The 19,358-nt window shown below is 35.4% G+C and overlaps 1 protein-coding gene across 4 annotated transcripts in view; it reads right to left on the bottom strand.

The window, feature by feature from the left end:
• The window catches only part of CDC42BPA (CDC42 binding protein kinase alpha), a 190,275-nt gene that overhangs the window by 25,849 nt on the left and 145,068 nt on the right, over window positions 1-19,358 (bottom strand). For 2 of the 4 annotated variants that reach the window (XM_088145892.1, XM_088145897.1), the window contains exons 22-26: window positions 11,329-11,448; window positions 7,375-7,455; window positions 6,356-6,461; window positions 5,220-5,356; window positions 1,307-1,446 (exon numbers count right to left, since the gene is read on the bottom strand). In XM_088145892.1, coding sequence (XP_088002018.1) covers window positions 1,307-1,446; window positions 5,220-5,356; window positions 6,356-6,461; window positions 7,375-7,455; window positions 11,329-11,448 — 584 coding nt within the window. Of the gene's footprint in view, window positions 1-1,306; window positions 1,447-5,219; window positions 5,357-6,355; window positions 6,462-7,374; window positions 7,456-11,328; window positions 11,449-14,587; window positions 14,627-19,358 lie in introns of all 4 variants that reach the window. The other 2 variants (XM_088145909.1, XM_088145902.1) reach the window with 2 other exon arrangements.

Genomic DNA, 19,358 nt, shown 5'->3' with positions numbered 1-19,358 from the left:
CTATCAGGAGGACACTGAACAACAATGGTGTGCATGGCATGGTTACAAGGAGATAGTCACTACTCTCTAAAAAGAACATTGCTGCCCCTCTGAAATTTGCGAAAGACCACATGGATAAGCCAGAAAGCTATTGGAATAATATTTTGTGGACATATGAGACCAAAATAAAACTTTTGGGCTTGAATGAAAAGTGTTATGTTTGGTGAAAGGCAAACACTGAATTCCCGCATAAGAACCTTATCCCATCTGTGAAACTTGGTAGTGGCAGTATCATGGTTTGGGCCTGCTTCACTGCCTCTGGACCAGGACAGATTGCCATCATTGTTGGAACTATGAATTCTTAATCGTACAGCAAATTCTACAGGAAAATTTCCAGGTATCTGTCCGTGATCTGAAGCTGAAGGGAAAGTGGGTCATGCAGCAAGACAACGACCCAAAATGTACAAGTGGTATGACCAAAGAATGGTTAAAGCAGAAGAGAGTTAATGTTTCGGAATGGCCAAATCCAAACCCTGACCTTGATCCTACAGAAACGTTGTAGAAGGACCTGAAATGGGCAGTTCATGTGAGGAAGCCCACCAACATCTCTGAATTGGAGCTGTTCTGTAAGGACGAACGAACTAACATTCCTCCAAGCCGATGTGCAGGACTGATCAACAGTTATCAGAAACATTTAGTTGCAGTTATTGCTGTCCAAGGGGGACACATCAGTTACTGACAGCAAAGGTTCACATCCTTTTGCCAAACTCAAATATGTAGCTTTGGATAATTTTCCACAATAAATAAACTAAAAGTATAATGTTTTTGACTCATTTGTTTAATTGGGTTCTCTTTATCTAGTTTTAGGACTTATGTGGAAAACAGATAATGTTTTAGGTCATATTTATGCAGAAATACTGAAAATTCAAAAAGGTTCACAAACTTTTAAGTGCCACTATATCTACATATCTAAGTGCAGTACAGCAAGTATTTAAGAAGAAGATAATTCCTACTGGCCAACTGTGAATTACACTAATAATAAATCCATCAGATTTAAAGGGAGACATGAGTCTTTACCTGAAGCAACAACCGCTATCATTTTAAAACTTCAGCTACTAACTCCATGATTTGCTACAGTATTAAAAGCTCAATATATTTCTATACTACACCACAGCTACTGCTGATGTTCTTCTCAGGACAGGTTATCAAAAAGGGATAGGCTATAAGAAAATGGTCAACTTTCATGTTACTCATACCAGCAGAGACTCAAAAGAAAAGCACTTGCTGCCTTGGGCATTAAATTAAAAGCACAGCATGGCATTCTTACCTCATGTCAAGAACCTGACTAACTACCACACTGGGCTGGGATGCTTTTCCTTCTGCTATATCATAAAGGAAGAGCTTGAAGTCACAGACAACAGCCAGGGCTCTCTGCCAGCCTTTCTTCACTCCAGCTGGCTTAGGGATCTGAAACAAAATTAATTACATTAATTTAATTAAATGCAAAAAAAAGGCAAACAATTTTAATACCTAAGCATAATATGCAAAATGTACTTTCAACATTTAACCAACAAACCATTCACCAAGTCAGTTAGATACACATGTATACTGTAAAAATAAGCTTGCTTAACTGTCATGTCTTTCTTCAAGTAGAGCTGTGAAGAAGCTGATGTCTCTTCTACATGCAAGGCTGCATTGATCTGAGATCAATGCCAATTCCAAGTTCCCACAAAGCAATGGGTCTTGAATACATTAACTCAGCTCCAGCTCTAGAAGTGATGCTGGAATGACAATTTTGTAGCATTTCTTCTGGAAGTGTAGGGCAGGTGGTTTCCACAGGCAAGAGTTCCTACTTTGTCCCACTTCTTAGGATTTCCCATTCTGTTCTGCAGCTAAAGTACCTTGGAACTGTACCACAATTCCTGTCCTCCCCAGTCATTCTGAGGGGGAACAACTCCATTAACTATGCAGTGTAGTGTTTCTCTCTCTCTCTCTCTCTCCCTCCCTCCCTCCCTCCCTGAGAAAAGCAAACATGACAGGAAATTAAGTAGACTGAGTTTGGGGTATCAGCTGGCTATATTTTTTATACTATAAAAAATCCTACTAGCCTTCCTACTAGCCAGGTGGAGGGAGCACTGGCCAGCTCCATAGGATAGTGGAGTACAGCAGGATAGACATTAGTGCACTAGTACAAAATTGCAATGCCAGTGATAGTGTTGAAGTGCCCTGAAAACTACCAGCTCCCTAGCTTTGTCTCCAAAACAGTAGCAGACATTGTTGTAAACATGACAAGAAGTTCTCATTTCAGAGAAAGAGAGAGAGAAAGAATGAATATCAGTGGTAAACCTAAACCAAACAATTCAGAACATTATAAATGACATTAAAACATTAAAAAGTTTTTAATAGAGATATTAGAAGGGATGAACAAATAAAGGGCTTAAAGATCAAACAAGGGGTTTTTAAACTGAGGGCTTTTGTTGATGACTTAGTTCTGATACTACAGAATCCTCTGGAATCTGCTGAGCATCTGATGAAGAAACTGAAGGAATCTGGCTCATTGGCGGGTCTTAAAGTAAATAAACAAAAAACAAAAAATGCCTAATCAGGATCTGTTGATGAGTAAGATGGGCTTCAGGATTGAAAAAAAGGTGAGATATCTAGGGGTGATTTTGTCAACTAAAAATAGTATGTTGTTTCAGAATAACTATGGCAAACTTTGGAATGAAGTGAAAAAAGATTTGGTAAAATGGGAAAAATTACAATTGTCTCTCTTGGGGAGAATTTCTGTGATTAAAATGAATGTTTTGCCTAGGATGTTGTTTCTCTTTCAGACTGTACTGATTTTGAATACAGATTTACCATTTAAACAGTGGTAGAGATATACTTCAAAGTTTATTTGACAAGCCAAAAAAACGAGAATTAAATATAAATTGTTACAAGATGCCAAGGAACGAGGAGGTCTGGGTCTGCCTAATTTAAAGTTGTATTTTGATGCTTCTTGTTTGCTTTGGATGAAGGACTGGATAACTTTGGAGAATAAAAAATTATTACAACTTGAAGGTCATGAACTAAGATTCGGGTGGCATGCCTATTTGTGGTATGATAAAGTTAAAAGTTAATAAGGATTTTAAAAACAACTATATTAGGAGTGCTTTACTGCGGATCTCTGGAATAAATACAAGGTAAGATTGTCTCCTAATGCAGTGGTCCCCAACCTTTTTGGCACCAGGGATCGGTTTCGTGGAAGACAATTTTTCCAGGGACCGGGGGGGGGGGGGGAGAGGGATGGTTTCAGGATGATTCAAACACATTACATTTATTGTGCACTTTATTTCTATTTCTATTATAATTATTTCTATTATAATTATTTTGGTGGGAGGAAATGCTTTGCACGGGGATAGGAATTGGTTGCTGGTCCCACCTAGACGCGAACGTTGGAAAGACACGACGCAACAGAAGATCCTACTCCTCTGCGACCGCCAGCTGGGATCAGCCCTAGGAAGGAGGCAATGGCAAACCACATCTGAAAAAACCTTGCCAGGAAAACTGCAGGGACTTGTCCAGGCAGTCTCTGAAGAATCGGACACGATTGAACAGATTTAAAAAAACAAACAAACGCTTGTGGGCTTACCAAAACTGTGACTGAGACAAGCGCGCAGTGTGGGAAAGAGGTGCGGACAGAAATGTTAAATAAAATAATGGGTGGGCCATGCACGGAGTAAAATAAGTGTCTGATTCTGAGTGCGCAACCTAGATCCCTCACATGCGCAGTTCACAGCAGGGTTCGTGCTCCTATGAGAATCTAATGCTGCCGCTGATCTGACAGGAGGTGGAGCTCAGGTGATAATCCAAGTGATGGGGAGCTATTTTTGCTCGCTTGCCTGCCGCTCACCTCCTGCTGCGTGGACCGGTTCCTAACAGGTCACGGACTGGTAGTGGTCCATGGCCTAGGGGTCGGGGACCCCTGTCCTAATGTACCTCTGTGGTTATCACCTCAGGAAGCATTTGCTAGAAGAGAAAAGGTGGGAGAAATGAAGTGGTTAAAATATAACTTGTTAAATTTTGAGGAGAGTGAACCAAGTTTTAAAACAAACCATTCTAGAACAGCTAGAGTTGGAAGGCTTTATATGTCATGGTTTACTCATATGCAATTGTCTGAACATTTCAAGTTGGACAAAAAGAATTATAGATTTGTTAATGCAACAACTTATTTTGAGATTCAACTTTGTACAAATGATGTATATGTTATTGCTAAGATGTATAAGATGTTGTTACAGATGAATTTAGAAGATGAACAAGTCAAGGAATGTATGATTAAATGGGCTAAAAACTTCGGATACAATATTATGTTGGAACAATGGGAAAACATGTGGAATAAAGGTTTGAAACTTACGTTGAATTATAATTTAAAAGAAAATTTTTATAAAATGATTTATCGTTGGTATTTAACTCCTGATAAGTTATCAAAAATGTATACTGGTATAACAAATGTTTGTTGGAAATATTTGCTGGTTGAAGGAACCTTTTATCATCTTTGGTGGACCTGTGAAAAGGCTAAAAAATTTTGGGATCAGATACGTATTGTTATTCAAAAGATTCCTAAAGTGAACATTAAAAAAAAACCAGAACTGTTCTTATTGGGTTTGATGGAGAAAGGACTGGAGAAACAACATGGAATTCTGCTTTTGTATATGATTACAGCTGCAAGACTGTTATATGTGCAAAGATGGAAGGATCCACAAATACCTACAGTGGAAGAATGGATTATTAAATTAATGGAATTGGCTCAAATGGCGAAGTTAACAGCGTTAATAAGAGATAATACTGTTTCTAAATTTGCCTCCTTATGGCAACCCTTCTTAGATTACGTGCTTGTGTGGGGAAAAAATGAGCCTTTGATTGTGGGTTTTAATGATTAGATGGTTTATGTGGATACAAATAATGTGAACTTGGATTAATCGGTGGTAAGAGATTAAATTTTTTTTTAATCTGTATATCTGTATTGGAGATAGTTGGAAGTCACTTTCTGTTTCAGTTTTCTATCTATCTTCACGATTTTAGTTTTTGTCTTTTTTCTTTTAGCTCTATCTTCTCTCTTTGCTGTACTTTCTGTTTTGTATTTTAATTGTATTTTGAAATATAATATAAAAAAGTTTTTATTAAAAAAAGAGAACATTATAAATGACTACTCTACTGGACAGCAAAACCCCATCAAATTAACACAGGTTCTTTGTACTTACTCGGACATGCCCTTCATAAGCAGTTCCTATTCCTTTCTGTGGATCAATCCCTAGAGGACCTTTTGTCTGTTCAGGTGGGATGGGACACACTGCTGGTGCTTTGTCTGCACAGGTCACATGGCATGAAAATCCACAGACTGGGAGGAAAGACAGTATTTGTAATTGAAATGTGCATTTCTCCTTGTTGATTGTGCAATAATTATTTTAACAACATGAAAATCATTAATAAGCACAAATATCCTTGTCAATTTTTCTTGGCCAATGAAACTATGGTCTACTATAAGTTATGCAGCAAATGTATGTCATTGCAAACTTCCATTAACTTGGAGAAGGGAGATTTGCTATAGATAAACCTGGTGGAGTACTGTTCCCTATGAACAGATTCATGTTCATTGCACAGATACCTTCTAGACCAATGTTTCTTAACCGTGACAACTTGAAGATGTGTGGGCTTCAACTCCCAGAATTCCACAGCCAACCCACATATCTTCAAGTTGCCAAGGTTGAGAAACACTGTTCTAGACTATTAAAACTACAACTGTATATAAACTAGAATGAGCCATATCACAGAAGTTCTAAGTATGTATGTTCTGATGAAGGTTTGCACTTCTGCAACATTTAAATTGCTAATTTATAAACTGCAGATTAGGAATTTGGATAAGATATTAATATAAAACTAATATTGTCTAATTTATCTGAGATACTATATTTTTGTTTGAAAAATTACTTTTTAACAGAATTAGAAGTGATGTTGCTTCATGTTATCTTTCACATCACCTTCTCAATGCCGAAGCCAAAGAAACAGATGCTCTGATTTTTCACTGTACTTTTTAAACATTTCAGCGCCGGAACCAAGGACTGTACACTGTGCCTTTATAGATCACCAGTTGTCCCAGGGTCACATATTGCAATTGCTGATCTAAAACAGTATTATTACATATTCTGATTATATTCTGTTATACTAAGCCAGGGAAACTTGTCCCTGAATCTTTAAACAGTACTTAAAATAGTTAGATTTTTTTGGCACAAGACTGTAACACAGTTAAAAAATGGCATTAATGTTGAATTACAGTTTACTTGTCATATAATAAATATTTTATAATTCTTTGTAAGAACAAACAGATGCCAGACCTTACCTTCACAGGTACAGCCTTGTCTTATTAAGCCAACCATCAATGATGTGCACTGATTGCATTTAGTAGGAGTGTTAAAGGATTTTACTACAAACTGATGGGCCTTAGGCTGTAAAGCAAACAGAAGTACTGATTAGATGGGAAGTGCTTTGATCATAAAAAAAATCAAATTGATGCATATTATATTAATGGTCTATTTTTGTCTCACTAATAAAATTAGAGTTACTTTTTCAGTTTTACAATTTCCAAGCTATTCCTACATCTTACACTTGTTCAATCACAATTAATTACCATTCAGAGAACATAATCATTACCCTATATCCCAGCAGTAATGTTAGCTGTCATCTTAAAAAGGATGCTGTCAAGTTAGGTACATAACTGCATAATAGTTTTACATCCTGTATATTTTATAGAAACAGTCTAAAGAATCAAATAAATGTTCAAAATAAGTGGATCACTATCCAAAAAAGTGAAAGGTAAAAGAGTTACCTTCTGTTTTAAAATTCTGGTTTTTTTACAGCAAAGTAAATTAATGTCTAATGCGCTACAATCTCACTGGCAGAATATTTATTATAAGACTATGCAGAAACAAATGTGGGTTTGCTTCCCTTAGTTTTCAAGACCATTTGATGATTGGTAAACCACTTTGCTTCCATGTAACGATGTTCTAATAGACAATGGGTTACTACATTTCTGTAATGAATTAGAAAATATGTACGTATGACCAAAGAAGTACATAATCTCTTTTCTTTCATAACATTTAGTGAGACGAGTCTTTTCAAAATAGGAAAAGGGAAATAAATGTTGTGTGCTATTTAAGTTGGACGTGGGATCTCTCTTGCTTTTTAAATATTTGAACACATATAACATATATAATTGTTTCTGCCAAAATTGGTTTAATCCTTACTGATAATAACAACAGCATCCTTATTCACAGGTAAGTGACAGAGGATCAAAAAAGTTGATGTAAATGTTGGCTAAGATTTTAGCAGAACTTCTAATCAGAATGTTTGATTCAGTACCTTTGGCACAGACAGTCCTGAACCAATATATGGTGATCTCATGGTTGGTGTGTGAACTGGACGCAGAGGATGATCTGAAACCTGAGTACATACATGGTGAACATAAATTTATATTAACCATCCCAGCCCCATCATTAAATGCTCTTGATATAAGCAAACTGGTGCAAAAAAGGGCACAAGAACTTGAAGGTGGCATATAAATGAAAAAAAAAAGCATTTATTTTGGGTAACATGCTCAGGGTCTTCCTCATTTGCAAAATGTTTAAACGCTTTAGAGCGTTTACAATAACTAAACTGACTGTATCAAGGTAAATGCATTTTAAGTAATTGGTTTACTGGAAAAGCTTCAAATACTCATAGACACATAAATACATAACTATTGGTAACAAGTATAATATATTATTCAGGAGTTTGAGTTTTCTAATTTTCTGTCAGTGGGGACAAAGATGACATAAAGCATTCACATAGTGACTCTGAGGATTATTCTTTTGGATGTGCATAAAAAAAATGTTTTGTTAATCAAACAACGCTTCCTTTGGGGCTGCCAGCAAAGCAAAGCAGCTGTCCATGCAACATGCGTGCGGAGACCCAAGAAAGCTTTTCAGGCAGTCATGCTGACCATTCCAAACTATACAGACACTTTAATTTCTTGAAAAGGGTTGTTTCATTTATACTAATATGCTATGTGAAGCACCTCTTTCAAAAGTTTGCACAGTTCTGTTAACTATAAATTCAATTAAACTAAATGTCTTCATTTTGACGTTTGGCTGATTACCTCTGTACAAATATTAGATTCATACATCTATAAGAAGTTCAGGGAATTATTAAGTAAAGTAGTGTTCCTCAACCTTGGCAATTTTAAGATGCTGGCAGGGGAATTCTGGGAGTTGAAGTCCAGATATCTTAAAATCGCCAAGGTTGAGAAACACTGAAGTAAAGGCTTCCATATGACATTCATAAGATCATGTGATAAATGCTCTTATGAATGTAGCCAAGGAGTTTAATAAAATGATTTACATCAGTAGCTAGCGACTTAAATAAAACTATTGTTAAAGGAGCATAAACTTTTCTGAAGCATATTTCACCAAGAATAATAATATTGATAACTAATGTACTATCACTGTTATAAACTGCTTAGTCTATCATGATTGAAAATATGTGTAGGTTTTAAGTAATTGTCATATAAAAATATAATATAGTGCATAATGTGCATAAAATAAATATGCTTGACTATCTGTTGACAAACTCATAGTCAATGTTAAGATGTCATGATAGAAACCTGCATTCTTTTACAACTGCTCTTCTGTTTATAACAGGGGATTGCAACAGCATGTGCTCACAAGGCTAATTTATGCAAAATCATAAATCAGAATGTTCTGAATAATTAAATATGTAGCACTAATCTAAGTTACTTTGACATTTTGTTTAATCTTGCTTATAAATCTCTTTTCTATTTTCTATTTTTCTTATTTTTTCTGCTTTTTGATTCTGTTCTTTTTACATATCTACTTGAATGAATGAATGAATGAATGAATGAATGAATGAATAGATAGATAGATAGATAGATAGATAGATAGATAGATAGACAGATAGATAGAAACCAGTAATAGGACATGGCTGGTTACTAATGGGAGATGGCTATAAATGGACAATGGCTTCAAGAACTGTAAGATAGGGTAGCTAAATAGCCTAACATTGGAAACAGTGTCAATTGTAAAACAATAATTTAAAAACAATAATTTATATTAAAGTAAAAGCAATCATGCATACAACTGTAGTATAAAAACAAGAAAAGTATTCCATATTTGAATACTTTGGTGGCATTTGAACATCAAAACATGCAAGAAAGAAATAATATTTAATGTGACATGTGAACTATGAAATTAGGGTTTCCAAGAAAAGTTAGTTTAACAACAAAATCCAAGAAATGTTCTGAAGAACAATGCTTCCATCCAAAAAGTAACAAAACAATCCTCCTCCATCAGGAGACAACTACATGGTGCTTCTAGCAGCCTAATGAAATGAAATTGAATTCTTAGAATTGCTCAATTTCCAGAAGAAATCAGAATTGGGGTTGGCTGGCCCCTTAGTGGTATGCTGTGGCCCCAGCGGCCTCTTGGATTTCTTAGCTTTATTATTTTTTAATGTTTGGTTTTATAACTTTTAACTGTATTCATGTTTTTTAGTATGTTGTAAGCCGCCCAGAGTCCCCCATTGTGGGGAGATGGGCGGGGACAAATTAAATAAATAAATAAATAAATAAATAAATAAATATTCCACCCATCTAGGCCATATCACAAGCTATTGAAAAAGTCTGCTCCACAGCAAAGTTGGTAGCTTGCATTTAAAATCTTGGTCTGATAGAGCCTGACTGACAGGCTTCTCCCACAATACAGAAGTTGACAACCAAACCCCAAAGGTCACCACAAGGAACATTACGAAGCTATCTGATAGGTTCCTTGGCAAAGAACTAATAGAATCAACAGCACTGAAGAAGAATAAAAAAATGCTTCATTCTAGATGCAACTGATATCTGAAAGAAAGTAACAGTAGCGGCAATGTACTATACCAATGGCTATATTATTTTCTCCCTGTATTTGCTTTCTGTATGGGCAATTTTACACATTAACGTAACTACATGTTAGAACGTGTGTGTATGCGTGTATTATCTTGCACCTCCTCTCCAAGGGGTAATTTACATGTGACTTTATATATTTATTTATTAAATTTATGTCCCACTTTTCTGTTTATATAGTACTATTCAAAGTATGTCATTGAGAGTAAGTCTGCGCACATGTTCATGTGAACTAGTATGGACACTTGGACACAGAAGTGCTTTCAAGAGCTATTGAATTCCACTAATGTAGGTTTTCAGGTGCAAAGCATGCAGCAAAACACTGTTATACCTATCTTTGAACATCTGTTTTCCAAATGAAACAGAAATAAATCTGCCAAAAATGCAGCATGTTTGAGTGCTGACTGAATTGGAAAACTTGTAAAATCATCAGAATAATATTCTCTAGTAGGTATGCTATGTAAAGACAGTGAGACTTTATGTCTGTTCACCCAGTATGCTTAATTGGCTCATTGGAGAATAGGATGTCATGTGAACAACTAAATCCAGTTAAATGTTCAAACCAATTCATCCTGAGGTTAACTTCCACATATTAACTAAACTACTTACCTGAATGCCCTTTCTGACTTCTATGATCATTATGAAATCCTAGAGAGGCTACACAAAAATTAACCCTCTCTGGGCATTCTATCATCATTTTAGTTTTAACTTTTTCTCTAGCTACATGAGGGAGTATGAAAAACAGGCAGAAACAGGTGGGAGTGGGTAAATTCTCCCAGCTCCCTCCATGATGGTCACAGCTTTTTCTCCATATTCTAATGAAAAAAGAATTATAAAGTGAAACAATGGCCTTCAAGCCTTCTTTGTGCTAAGGGAATGACTGACTGAAATATCCTAAATCATGTGCTAAAATTGATTCAGATGGCAACCTCCCTCCTGAGGTTCTAGAAAGCTCTTAGGACCTAGTTCTAGTTTCAGGTCTGAGGTTAATGTGTTTGTGGGGGCCCTGTTGTGGTTTCTTGGTTGTTGTTTTTTTTTTTGTCTAGGCTGTATGTGTTGTTTTATGTTTTTAACTGTTTTTATTGTTTTTTGGATTTTGTAAGCCACCCAGGATCTGCTGGAGTGGGTGGCCATAACAAACCGATAACAGCAACAATAATAATGTCCATTGGGGTGAGTTAATTCACCAAGGAAATGATGTCATGGTCATCATGTTATGAGTATATAACCTTTATATGTTGATACAAATATAATTCCAACTTAACTGAGCTTACTCCATAGTACATTTGCACAGGATTGCAGTCAAACTCATTCTGAATCTCTTTGACACTGAGGTATGGGATGGACAATTCTTAAACAAATGTTCTAAGAGAGAGTACCTCAATTGGTTCAATGTCACTAGCTGTGGAAGGGGACCTAGATCTTGAATGAAGATGATACTTGATATCTTCATCCCGCGAAGGCGTATTAGATAAGGTAAAATTTTCAACAGAATCAATCTAGAGAAACAACCAAGGGAAAGAAACAAGCAAAAGAAAAGAAATGGAAAATGAAAGGAAAGGAAAAGAAAAGAAAAGAAAAAAGGGGGGAAGAATATTAAGAAGCCACATTTGATAAGCACCAGTTCTCAAAAACACAGAAATGCAAATAACATAAATGTAGAGTCTCCTTTGAATAAAGCTTGGCTCCTGACTCCTGGTGGCTGTTGGAAACAATACAGAAATGGTATGCCATTCCCCTTTTCCAAGATTTCCCCCCCATTTTCCCATCTAGTATACAGGCTTGAGATTTCCTGGCGATCTATCATCTAAATATTAGGTTGAGTAGATGTTGCCACTTGCTGTGATACAGATATGCAGAGGAATTACACTAGATTTTTTTTAAAAAGGAAATTATTATTATTTTATCCCACCTTTTATTTTATTTATATTTAGATATATTCAACTCAAGGTGGTGAATATTGCTTTCATTGATGCAAGGCTCAGTGAAATCTACCCTCAGCATTATATGACTTCTTGATCTGTGTTTTCAAATTTACTTTTATTGGTATGTAATGTAATATTTAAGTCATGGATAAAAAAAATCTTTTGTTTCTTTTAGAAGAAACATACACAATGGTGCATAGGACATATTGTCATTATGTTCCTACAGTGCCAAAAACACTGTAGGTTTACTTTAATTGAAATATCTTTTAAGAAAAAATATTCTATTCTGTTTAGTTAAATTGTTGATTTCCAGCTAGCTAACTTCCCTCTTTTCTCTCTAGTTCAGTGTCATTATTTAGGAAATATCAGTCAAAAGTTACATTTTCCAACATAAAATAGTCAAGTTACTTACTTTGGTTTAAGCCTACATATTTATGCATTTTTATTTTATACTGAATATGTTTCATAGAAATCATATCGAAAGCAGATTACTTTTTAAGTTTAACAAAAATGTTAAAGCATGATTTGTTGTTTTGAGAACAGAAAAAGAGCAGATAAAACATATCCAAGAATCTTTCTTATATGCATGTACATATAACTGTTCAAATATTTGTGTACATTTGTGTGGGTGTATGCCACTTGAATAAACCATCAGTAGAGAACAGGTGAATGATCAATTTCCGTTCCTTTATTTTGTTTAACATAATGCTTGGTTTTGCACTTGTTTATTGCAAGTGCTTATATCAGGCAAATAGTAACTGAAATTCAGAATGCAGCTCAATGATTCTTTTAAAATACAGATGTAGCATTGTTTAACAACATATTTCTTTTAAAAAATTATTTATAAAATGTGCATACCACCCAATCTGCAGAGACTAGAATAAATGCTATATGATCATCGATACACTTCTTTGCTACCTGTATGTAAATTGTTTCAAGCACTGCAGCAATCGTTAGCAGAACTTCTTTTCTATACTCAGATTCCACCATTATTAAATATAAAATCATAAGCCTCTGAATATCAGGGACATTATTTCTTTTACTTATTGAAAACCTCACTCAAGACCAACATATATTAGACAGGCATTGAAGTAATCTTTTCCATCTGTCCTGGGTATTAGATCAGACACTTTTTTAGAGAAAGCCTGCCATACTTTTGGCAAAATATCCATCACATCAGATAGTATATCTATGAATTAGCAAGGAATGCAGGAAATAAAATATTATGAGACGCACACAGATGTAGCTTTTTTAATGCCCCCCTTTTGCTATTTTTATTTGTTCCATAAAAAAGAACATACAAAAACAGAAGGGAAGTAGAAAAGACTGGAGTACATAAATTTGTGTTTGTAATATAAGTTGCTTGCAAACTGCTGTTCTTAGCACTGGTGAAAGTGGCTTTTAGGAAGGTCTCTCCACAAGAACTAGTCTGAAACCCACCTTCCATCTTTCCATGACATCATAGATAATTACCATAATTCAGTCTGAGAACACTGGCTAGCCAATGTTTGCTCCATCCGGGACACAACACAGAAGCGTGCGCATGTGTGTATATAACTAACCTGTAACATGTATTTGAAAGAGAGGGTTGTTGTTGCTGGGGAAAATAGGAGGCAGGAGTATTAGGTACGTTTGCCACCTTGAGTTGACCAAAATATATATTTTTTAAAAAGATGGGATAAAATAATAATATTAATAATAAAAATAACGATAATGATGTTTCACGAAGCACTTTAGCCTAAGCAAAGCAGCATTCTTTAAAATATTAAAGCATCTGTGACCGCCAGAGGGCTTGCTGTAACTGCTTCAAGGGTTGTCTGTGCATGCACAGCCAGTACTTTGAACAGGACTACCACCAAGGTGAAGTGCCCGTGCGTGCATAGATAAGCATGGACAACAAGGACAGCCCGCAAGGCAGCTGTGCAAATCTTCTAAAATACTGTATGGCTGTTTTAATACTTTGAGGGTACTTTGCATTAACATGCTTTGCAACAAGAATACTTTGCACAGCCGTAATACATACACACATTCACACACAGGTACACCCCTGAATGGGTGAGAGAGAGTGAGTTCAGTGTACTAGGCTAAACATGAACTGCCAAACCAATTACTACATAATGATCTCAGACTGGATTATGCTAATCACCTGTTATATTAGACAAATGGTTTCTAGGCAAGATTGGGTATTGCTTTTAATGTCAGCCAAACTAAGATTGACAGAATTGATAATCCTGCTCATAATTTGGTGATGACATGGTTTAGGAAGGCAGATTTTGGCTTTGCTAAATCTCTACTACAGTCTAATGTGTTTAAGATTCAAGCACAGTACTGTAACTGTACATGAAACATATTTATCTACTGATTTGTAAAAAAAAATTGTAAAAAAACACATTATTTACAAATTGCTCCCCAATCATCTTAGCAAACAAGTGGATTTTACAGTAATTTTTGTGTTGCTTTGTTTTGGTGACATTCTAAAGCCAAGAGCATAAAACTGAGAATAAAACCACCACGCACATTCTCAAAGCTTTGCACTTAATAAACAGTATTAAACAGAAGGAAAGTAGAGGAAAAGCAGTAGCACAAAAAAGCAGCAAGATAAATATGCAAGCCATAAAAAATATCAAGGAAAATGGTCTACATTTAACATAGGCAAAGCCATGTCCATGATATGAAAAACTAAAAGGCAACACACAACAAGACATCCTCTTACACGTCTGCCTTTGTGAGCTGGAATACAGGTGGGAGAACGCTTTAACAGAGAAAGGAGGAGACTGTTAACAAAACATAATGGAAAGATACATTCTTCCAATCCACATTGCTATACAGAGACTGATATCACTTTGCATTGTAAAGACAGAGATTTGTGTACCAGGGACCTCTTTAACATAAATCAGCAGAAACATCAACACACAAGAAACAATTACTTTCAAACATACTTTTTAAAGCATCGCTGTCTAAACAAAATTCTATTTTAGACTAAAGGTCCAATTCCATATTAAATGCTCCTCGCATTTTTTAAAAATGCAAATGTTATCAGGAATTGAGCCTGATAATTATTGGAATTGCAGCAGCAGACCTTCCCAGCTGCAGTCCATGACAAATGTCTGCTCATCGCTGCCAGTGGAGATTTCTCAAAAGAAAATGCCAACTTCTTTAAGGACAGCAATGGGGGAAAAATATTATTTTTTTCCTTTTTGCCTGATACAATCTCAGTCATAATTTGCTTATCCTTGCTAATGCTACTTTACACTTTTATTTTTTAAAAAAGTTACATATTAAATGCAAAAATGCATTCCAAGTCACATTGGATCTTATAGCTTTATGATGAGTGTAAGAAACAATATTTTATTTATTATTTGGTCTTTTGGAGCTTATATAATGTGATGTAACCATGAACCTTACTCAATAAACCTTGAAGCCTTAAACAGCCTTTCAACTCAGATTGTAGTAAACCAGTGTTGTCCAAACTTGGCCACTTTAAGATGAGTGGACTTCAACTCCCAGAATTCCCCAGCCAGCAATTCTGGGAGTTGAAGTCCACTCATCTTAAAGTGGCCAAGTTTGGACAACACTGTTGTAAACAAATAAGGAACCTTTACAGCAGGATTAAAGCCATATGGCAGCCTTTTAATACAAGCATTTTGACTTGCTAAGTAATCAAGATGTTCAAGCAATCAGTAAAACTTGGTAATGTAGTCAGCTGTAGTCCTACTCTGTGGGCAACAATACATACCTAATAAACTATGCTGAGTTGTGGGATGCAAGCTGCTTAGACTTGATTTAGTTACTGTGGAAGTTTATTTTGACAAAGCTATTTTCAGCCTACAGAAATGGGGGAGACATGATCTAATATTAGAAGAAACTATTTCAAAAACAGAAATTAGTTATCAGTTTTCAAATTTGTTGGGCAGGCTGGGGTTTCTAATGTTGTAGACAGTTGTTAACACAATATTCTGATATTAAGTCTATATTCTGTTTTGTCTTTCACAAGGCCCACAGGTTAGCTAAAAAATTCAAGGAAGTAAGGATCTTGGTAAGGCCTTAGATCCTTTCTGCTTCTTTCTTCCATTTTTATTTGCCTAAATAGGGGAGAAAGGTGGCTGGTGTATTAAATGTACCGAACTCCTTCCAATTACTGGTCCCAAAGCTTGGAAGAAAAGGCAACAATTTGTCTCCAAGAAAGTCTGGCTATTTAACATGAACATTTAACATTCCCACAGACTAATTATAAAAAACAAAATGTATCCTATTTTTTTTTTGTCCCAGTATCACTTTACTTTTGATAGCCAGGGTGAAGCAGTGTTTAAAATGTTTAATGTGGGAGTGAGACCCAAGTTCAATTTCTGTTCAGCTGTGTGATTCATTGAGTGACACTGGATCACTTTCAAGCTTTCAGACTAAATACTACACAAGGATCACCATTAGATATATTATATAAAAGTAATTTATAAATATGGCTACATGAGTAAGAATATATTGATACTATATTGATTAGAGGTATCATCAATTAGACCCTGAACTATTGGAAAAAAGAGGCTTGCAGGTTATGGTGTCAGCTTTGTAATCCAAATGCATTGACATATGTGCTCATAAATTTTTAAAGCTTTATTCTTAAGTACTACATTACTCAAACATGTTTTCTTCCTTGCCTTTTGCTCTATGTATAGTGAAAACAGTTTCTCTACCTTTTCTACTATTCTAATACACATGATTATCATGGCACTACAAATTTTATTAGCATTCTTCCTGATGTCCTGTACAGTAAAGTTGCCTACATTACATGCTTGTCCTAAGGCTGAGGACCCTTCACCAGCTTTAGCATAATGTAATATGTCCAACTTTGTTTCTAATGTTAAAGTGGTCTTTCTTCTTTTGGGTAATGGGGTTGGACAAGATACAGATGGCCATTTGATGCCACACTAACAGTAGTAGCTATTCCAGATACATAAATAAGTGGGAGACAGGAGGTACAACTAGAATTAACCACAGAACACGATGGTAAATGTGTGAGTAAGGAGAAAAAGGGGGTTTGGGAGGAAGAACTTCTTTGATTTGCCAGATTAAATTGTTACCTGGTATTCTTGCTTCCCTCACCAAAGAACATAACTTATACTATACATGCCATGCCTTTACAATCGTATGTAACTTAAATAGGATGAGGACAGGCTGACATGATACACTGAAGTAAGTTCCTTTGTCCTACAAAGAGATTCACTACCCAGCCTTGAAACTGGCTCAGTAATTATATGCAGTTGTAGTAACCTAGCTAAGATGTTATATTAATTCTGAGAGGCATTACTAATAAGCAAGTTTATAACAATAATTTTATAATACATGGTTATTTAAATTTCCCTTATTGGGAAGTATGCTCCAACTAAAACCAAAATGATAACTTGTTAACAGAATCTAGATTCTGAAAATAATTTCCAAGAATTTCTACTCCTATACCTGCTTTGCTTAAATTAGTTTAATATATTTGTGCCCAATGAACAACTCTCAGTAACATTTCTCACAATTTCTATTTAGTGTGATACAATCTTAGATAAAGAGGACAAGACTGATATTCTCATAAATAGCACATAAAAATATTGATAGATTCTGAAATTGTTCAATAACTTATTGGAGAAAATAAGGTTAATTTTGTGGAGAATTAGTAATTTTCCATATTTTTATACTATTTTAAGACTGAATTGAAATGCAGTAAAAATAATGGCTTATTGAATTGTTGAAAGAGTCAGTAATCTGAATGCATTAATCATACATGTGGTAAAAACTGAAACTACAGAAAGTGTGAAAGTAATACCGTGTAAGATATTAATGAAAGAATTCTGCTTTCTTGTTAGTGTAATTAGAGTAACTGCTATACTTGTATTTGGAAGAAGCAGAAGCTTTAACAGTTCTAATATTTTTTCCCAAATTTCACATCTGATGTTGAAAGAAGTGATAACCACATCCAACAGCTACATAACATTAATAGTCAACAATCTATTGTTACAATCATAACAATCTTTATATATGTAAAGTAAATAGATTAGCACCACAAATAGATATATGTAAAATCGTCTTATATATATGCTAATAATGTTAAGCCATGGTATATGGCTTAAGGGCTGGGTATCTTTGAGATCACCTATCCTATACAGATTCTGCCTACCCAATCCTAGGGTATAGAAAATGGCTGCTGAAGGTCCCCACCTACCAAGAGATGTGACAGGATTATTTAAATATGGATATACTTTATGGGTGCTCCTCTCCTTTTGGAATAGCTTGCTCCCAAGGCAAGAGGCAAGCTGAATCGTGACCTTCTGGAAGCTCATAAATAATTGTATGTCCCATAAAGGCCTTTGAGACTTAGAGCTGTAGAGCTCCCAGTGCTAGGAATGCTATATTAACTGTAATTTATTAATGGTAATTATATATTGTAGTTTCTCATTGGATAATATCATACTTTTCTGTTATTGTTGCACTGGCTATAGCTGTTGCTTTTGTAAACTGCTTGGAGTTTCCTTGACTGAAGTAGTTTATAAATGCATAATTTTGGGAAATCTAAACAGATGGAGAATATTTAGTTAATCAGACCATATTAAATTCAACTTGAACTTTAAAGGGCAATATTCTCAAAAAAGGTAAGTGGATACCAGTACTTTAAGTCTTTGTAAGCTATTTTTTGAGGGAGTGACACTGGATGCAAAGCAACAATGTATGGGAGAAACTAGTTACAGTAACTCATACCCTCATTATCATTCAAGCTATTATAATGTGCTCTATATGGGGATGCTTTAAATGATGCTTAGAAGCTGCAGCTGGTCCAGATGCAGTGGCTCATGCCTTAACATGTAACACCAATATTGCAGGCCCTGCTCTACTTGCCTTTTCATTTCTGGGTTCAATTTAATATTCTGTGTTCCACCTATAAAGTCTTTTATGGGTTGGTACCTGGGGACCTGCAGGACTGCCTGTTCCAAAATGAACTGGCCCACACCATCTAGGGAGAAATGCCTTGTGGTCCTGCCCTTCTGAGATGAAATGAAAGGAGCTTAAGCCAGGAGGTGCTACTGTTCATTGGCAGTGTCTGTGCTTTGGAATAGTCTCCCAAGGGAGATCAGACTAACCCTTCCATGATGACTTTTAGATGGAAGTTAAAAACAGCTCTTTCAGAGAGTATTCCAGTTGAGTTCATTATTATCCCATTGCTGTTCTTTAATTTTTTGTTTCTTTTCTGCTTTTTTCTCTGTATGATTGTTGTGGTTGATTTACTGTGCTATGATCTCATATGTAGATCTAAACATTTTAAGCTGAATTGTACTGTGGATGTTTTAATTCATTTTTTCATATTTTGGAAGTTGCTGAGAGTCTTTGGATTGCAGCAGGATATAAATGTGACAAATAAATATTACTGAGACAGTTTCCTACTTTATTAAGATACTGTCATGATTATTATTATTATTGGAGTTGAGGTGGCTCTGCAAAGTAGCATTGCT

Source organism: Python bivittatus, unplaced genomic scaffold (genome assembly GCF_059951505.1).
Source record: "Python bivittatus isolate LINGU-HERP-01145 unplaced genomic scaffold, Pbiv_v1 ctg000020_np1212, whole genome shotgun sequence".
Classification (NCBI taxonomy): Eukaryota; Metazoa; Chordata; class Lepidosauria; order Squamata; family Pythonidae; genus Python; species Python bivittatus.
Note: the sequence above shows the minus strand (reverse complement) of the source record. Positions and strands in the feature narration are given on the sequence as shown.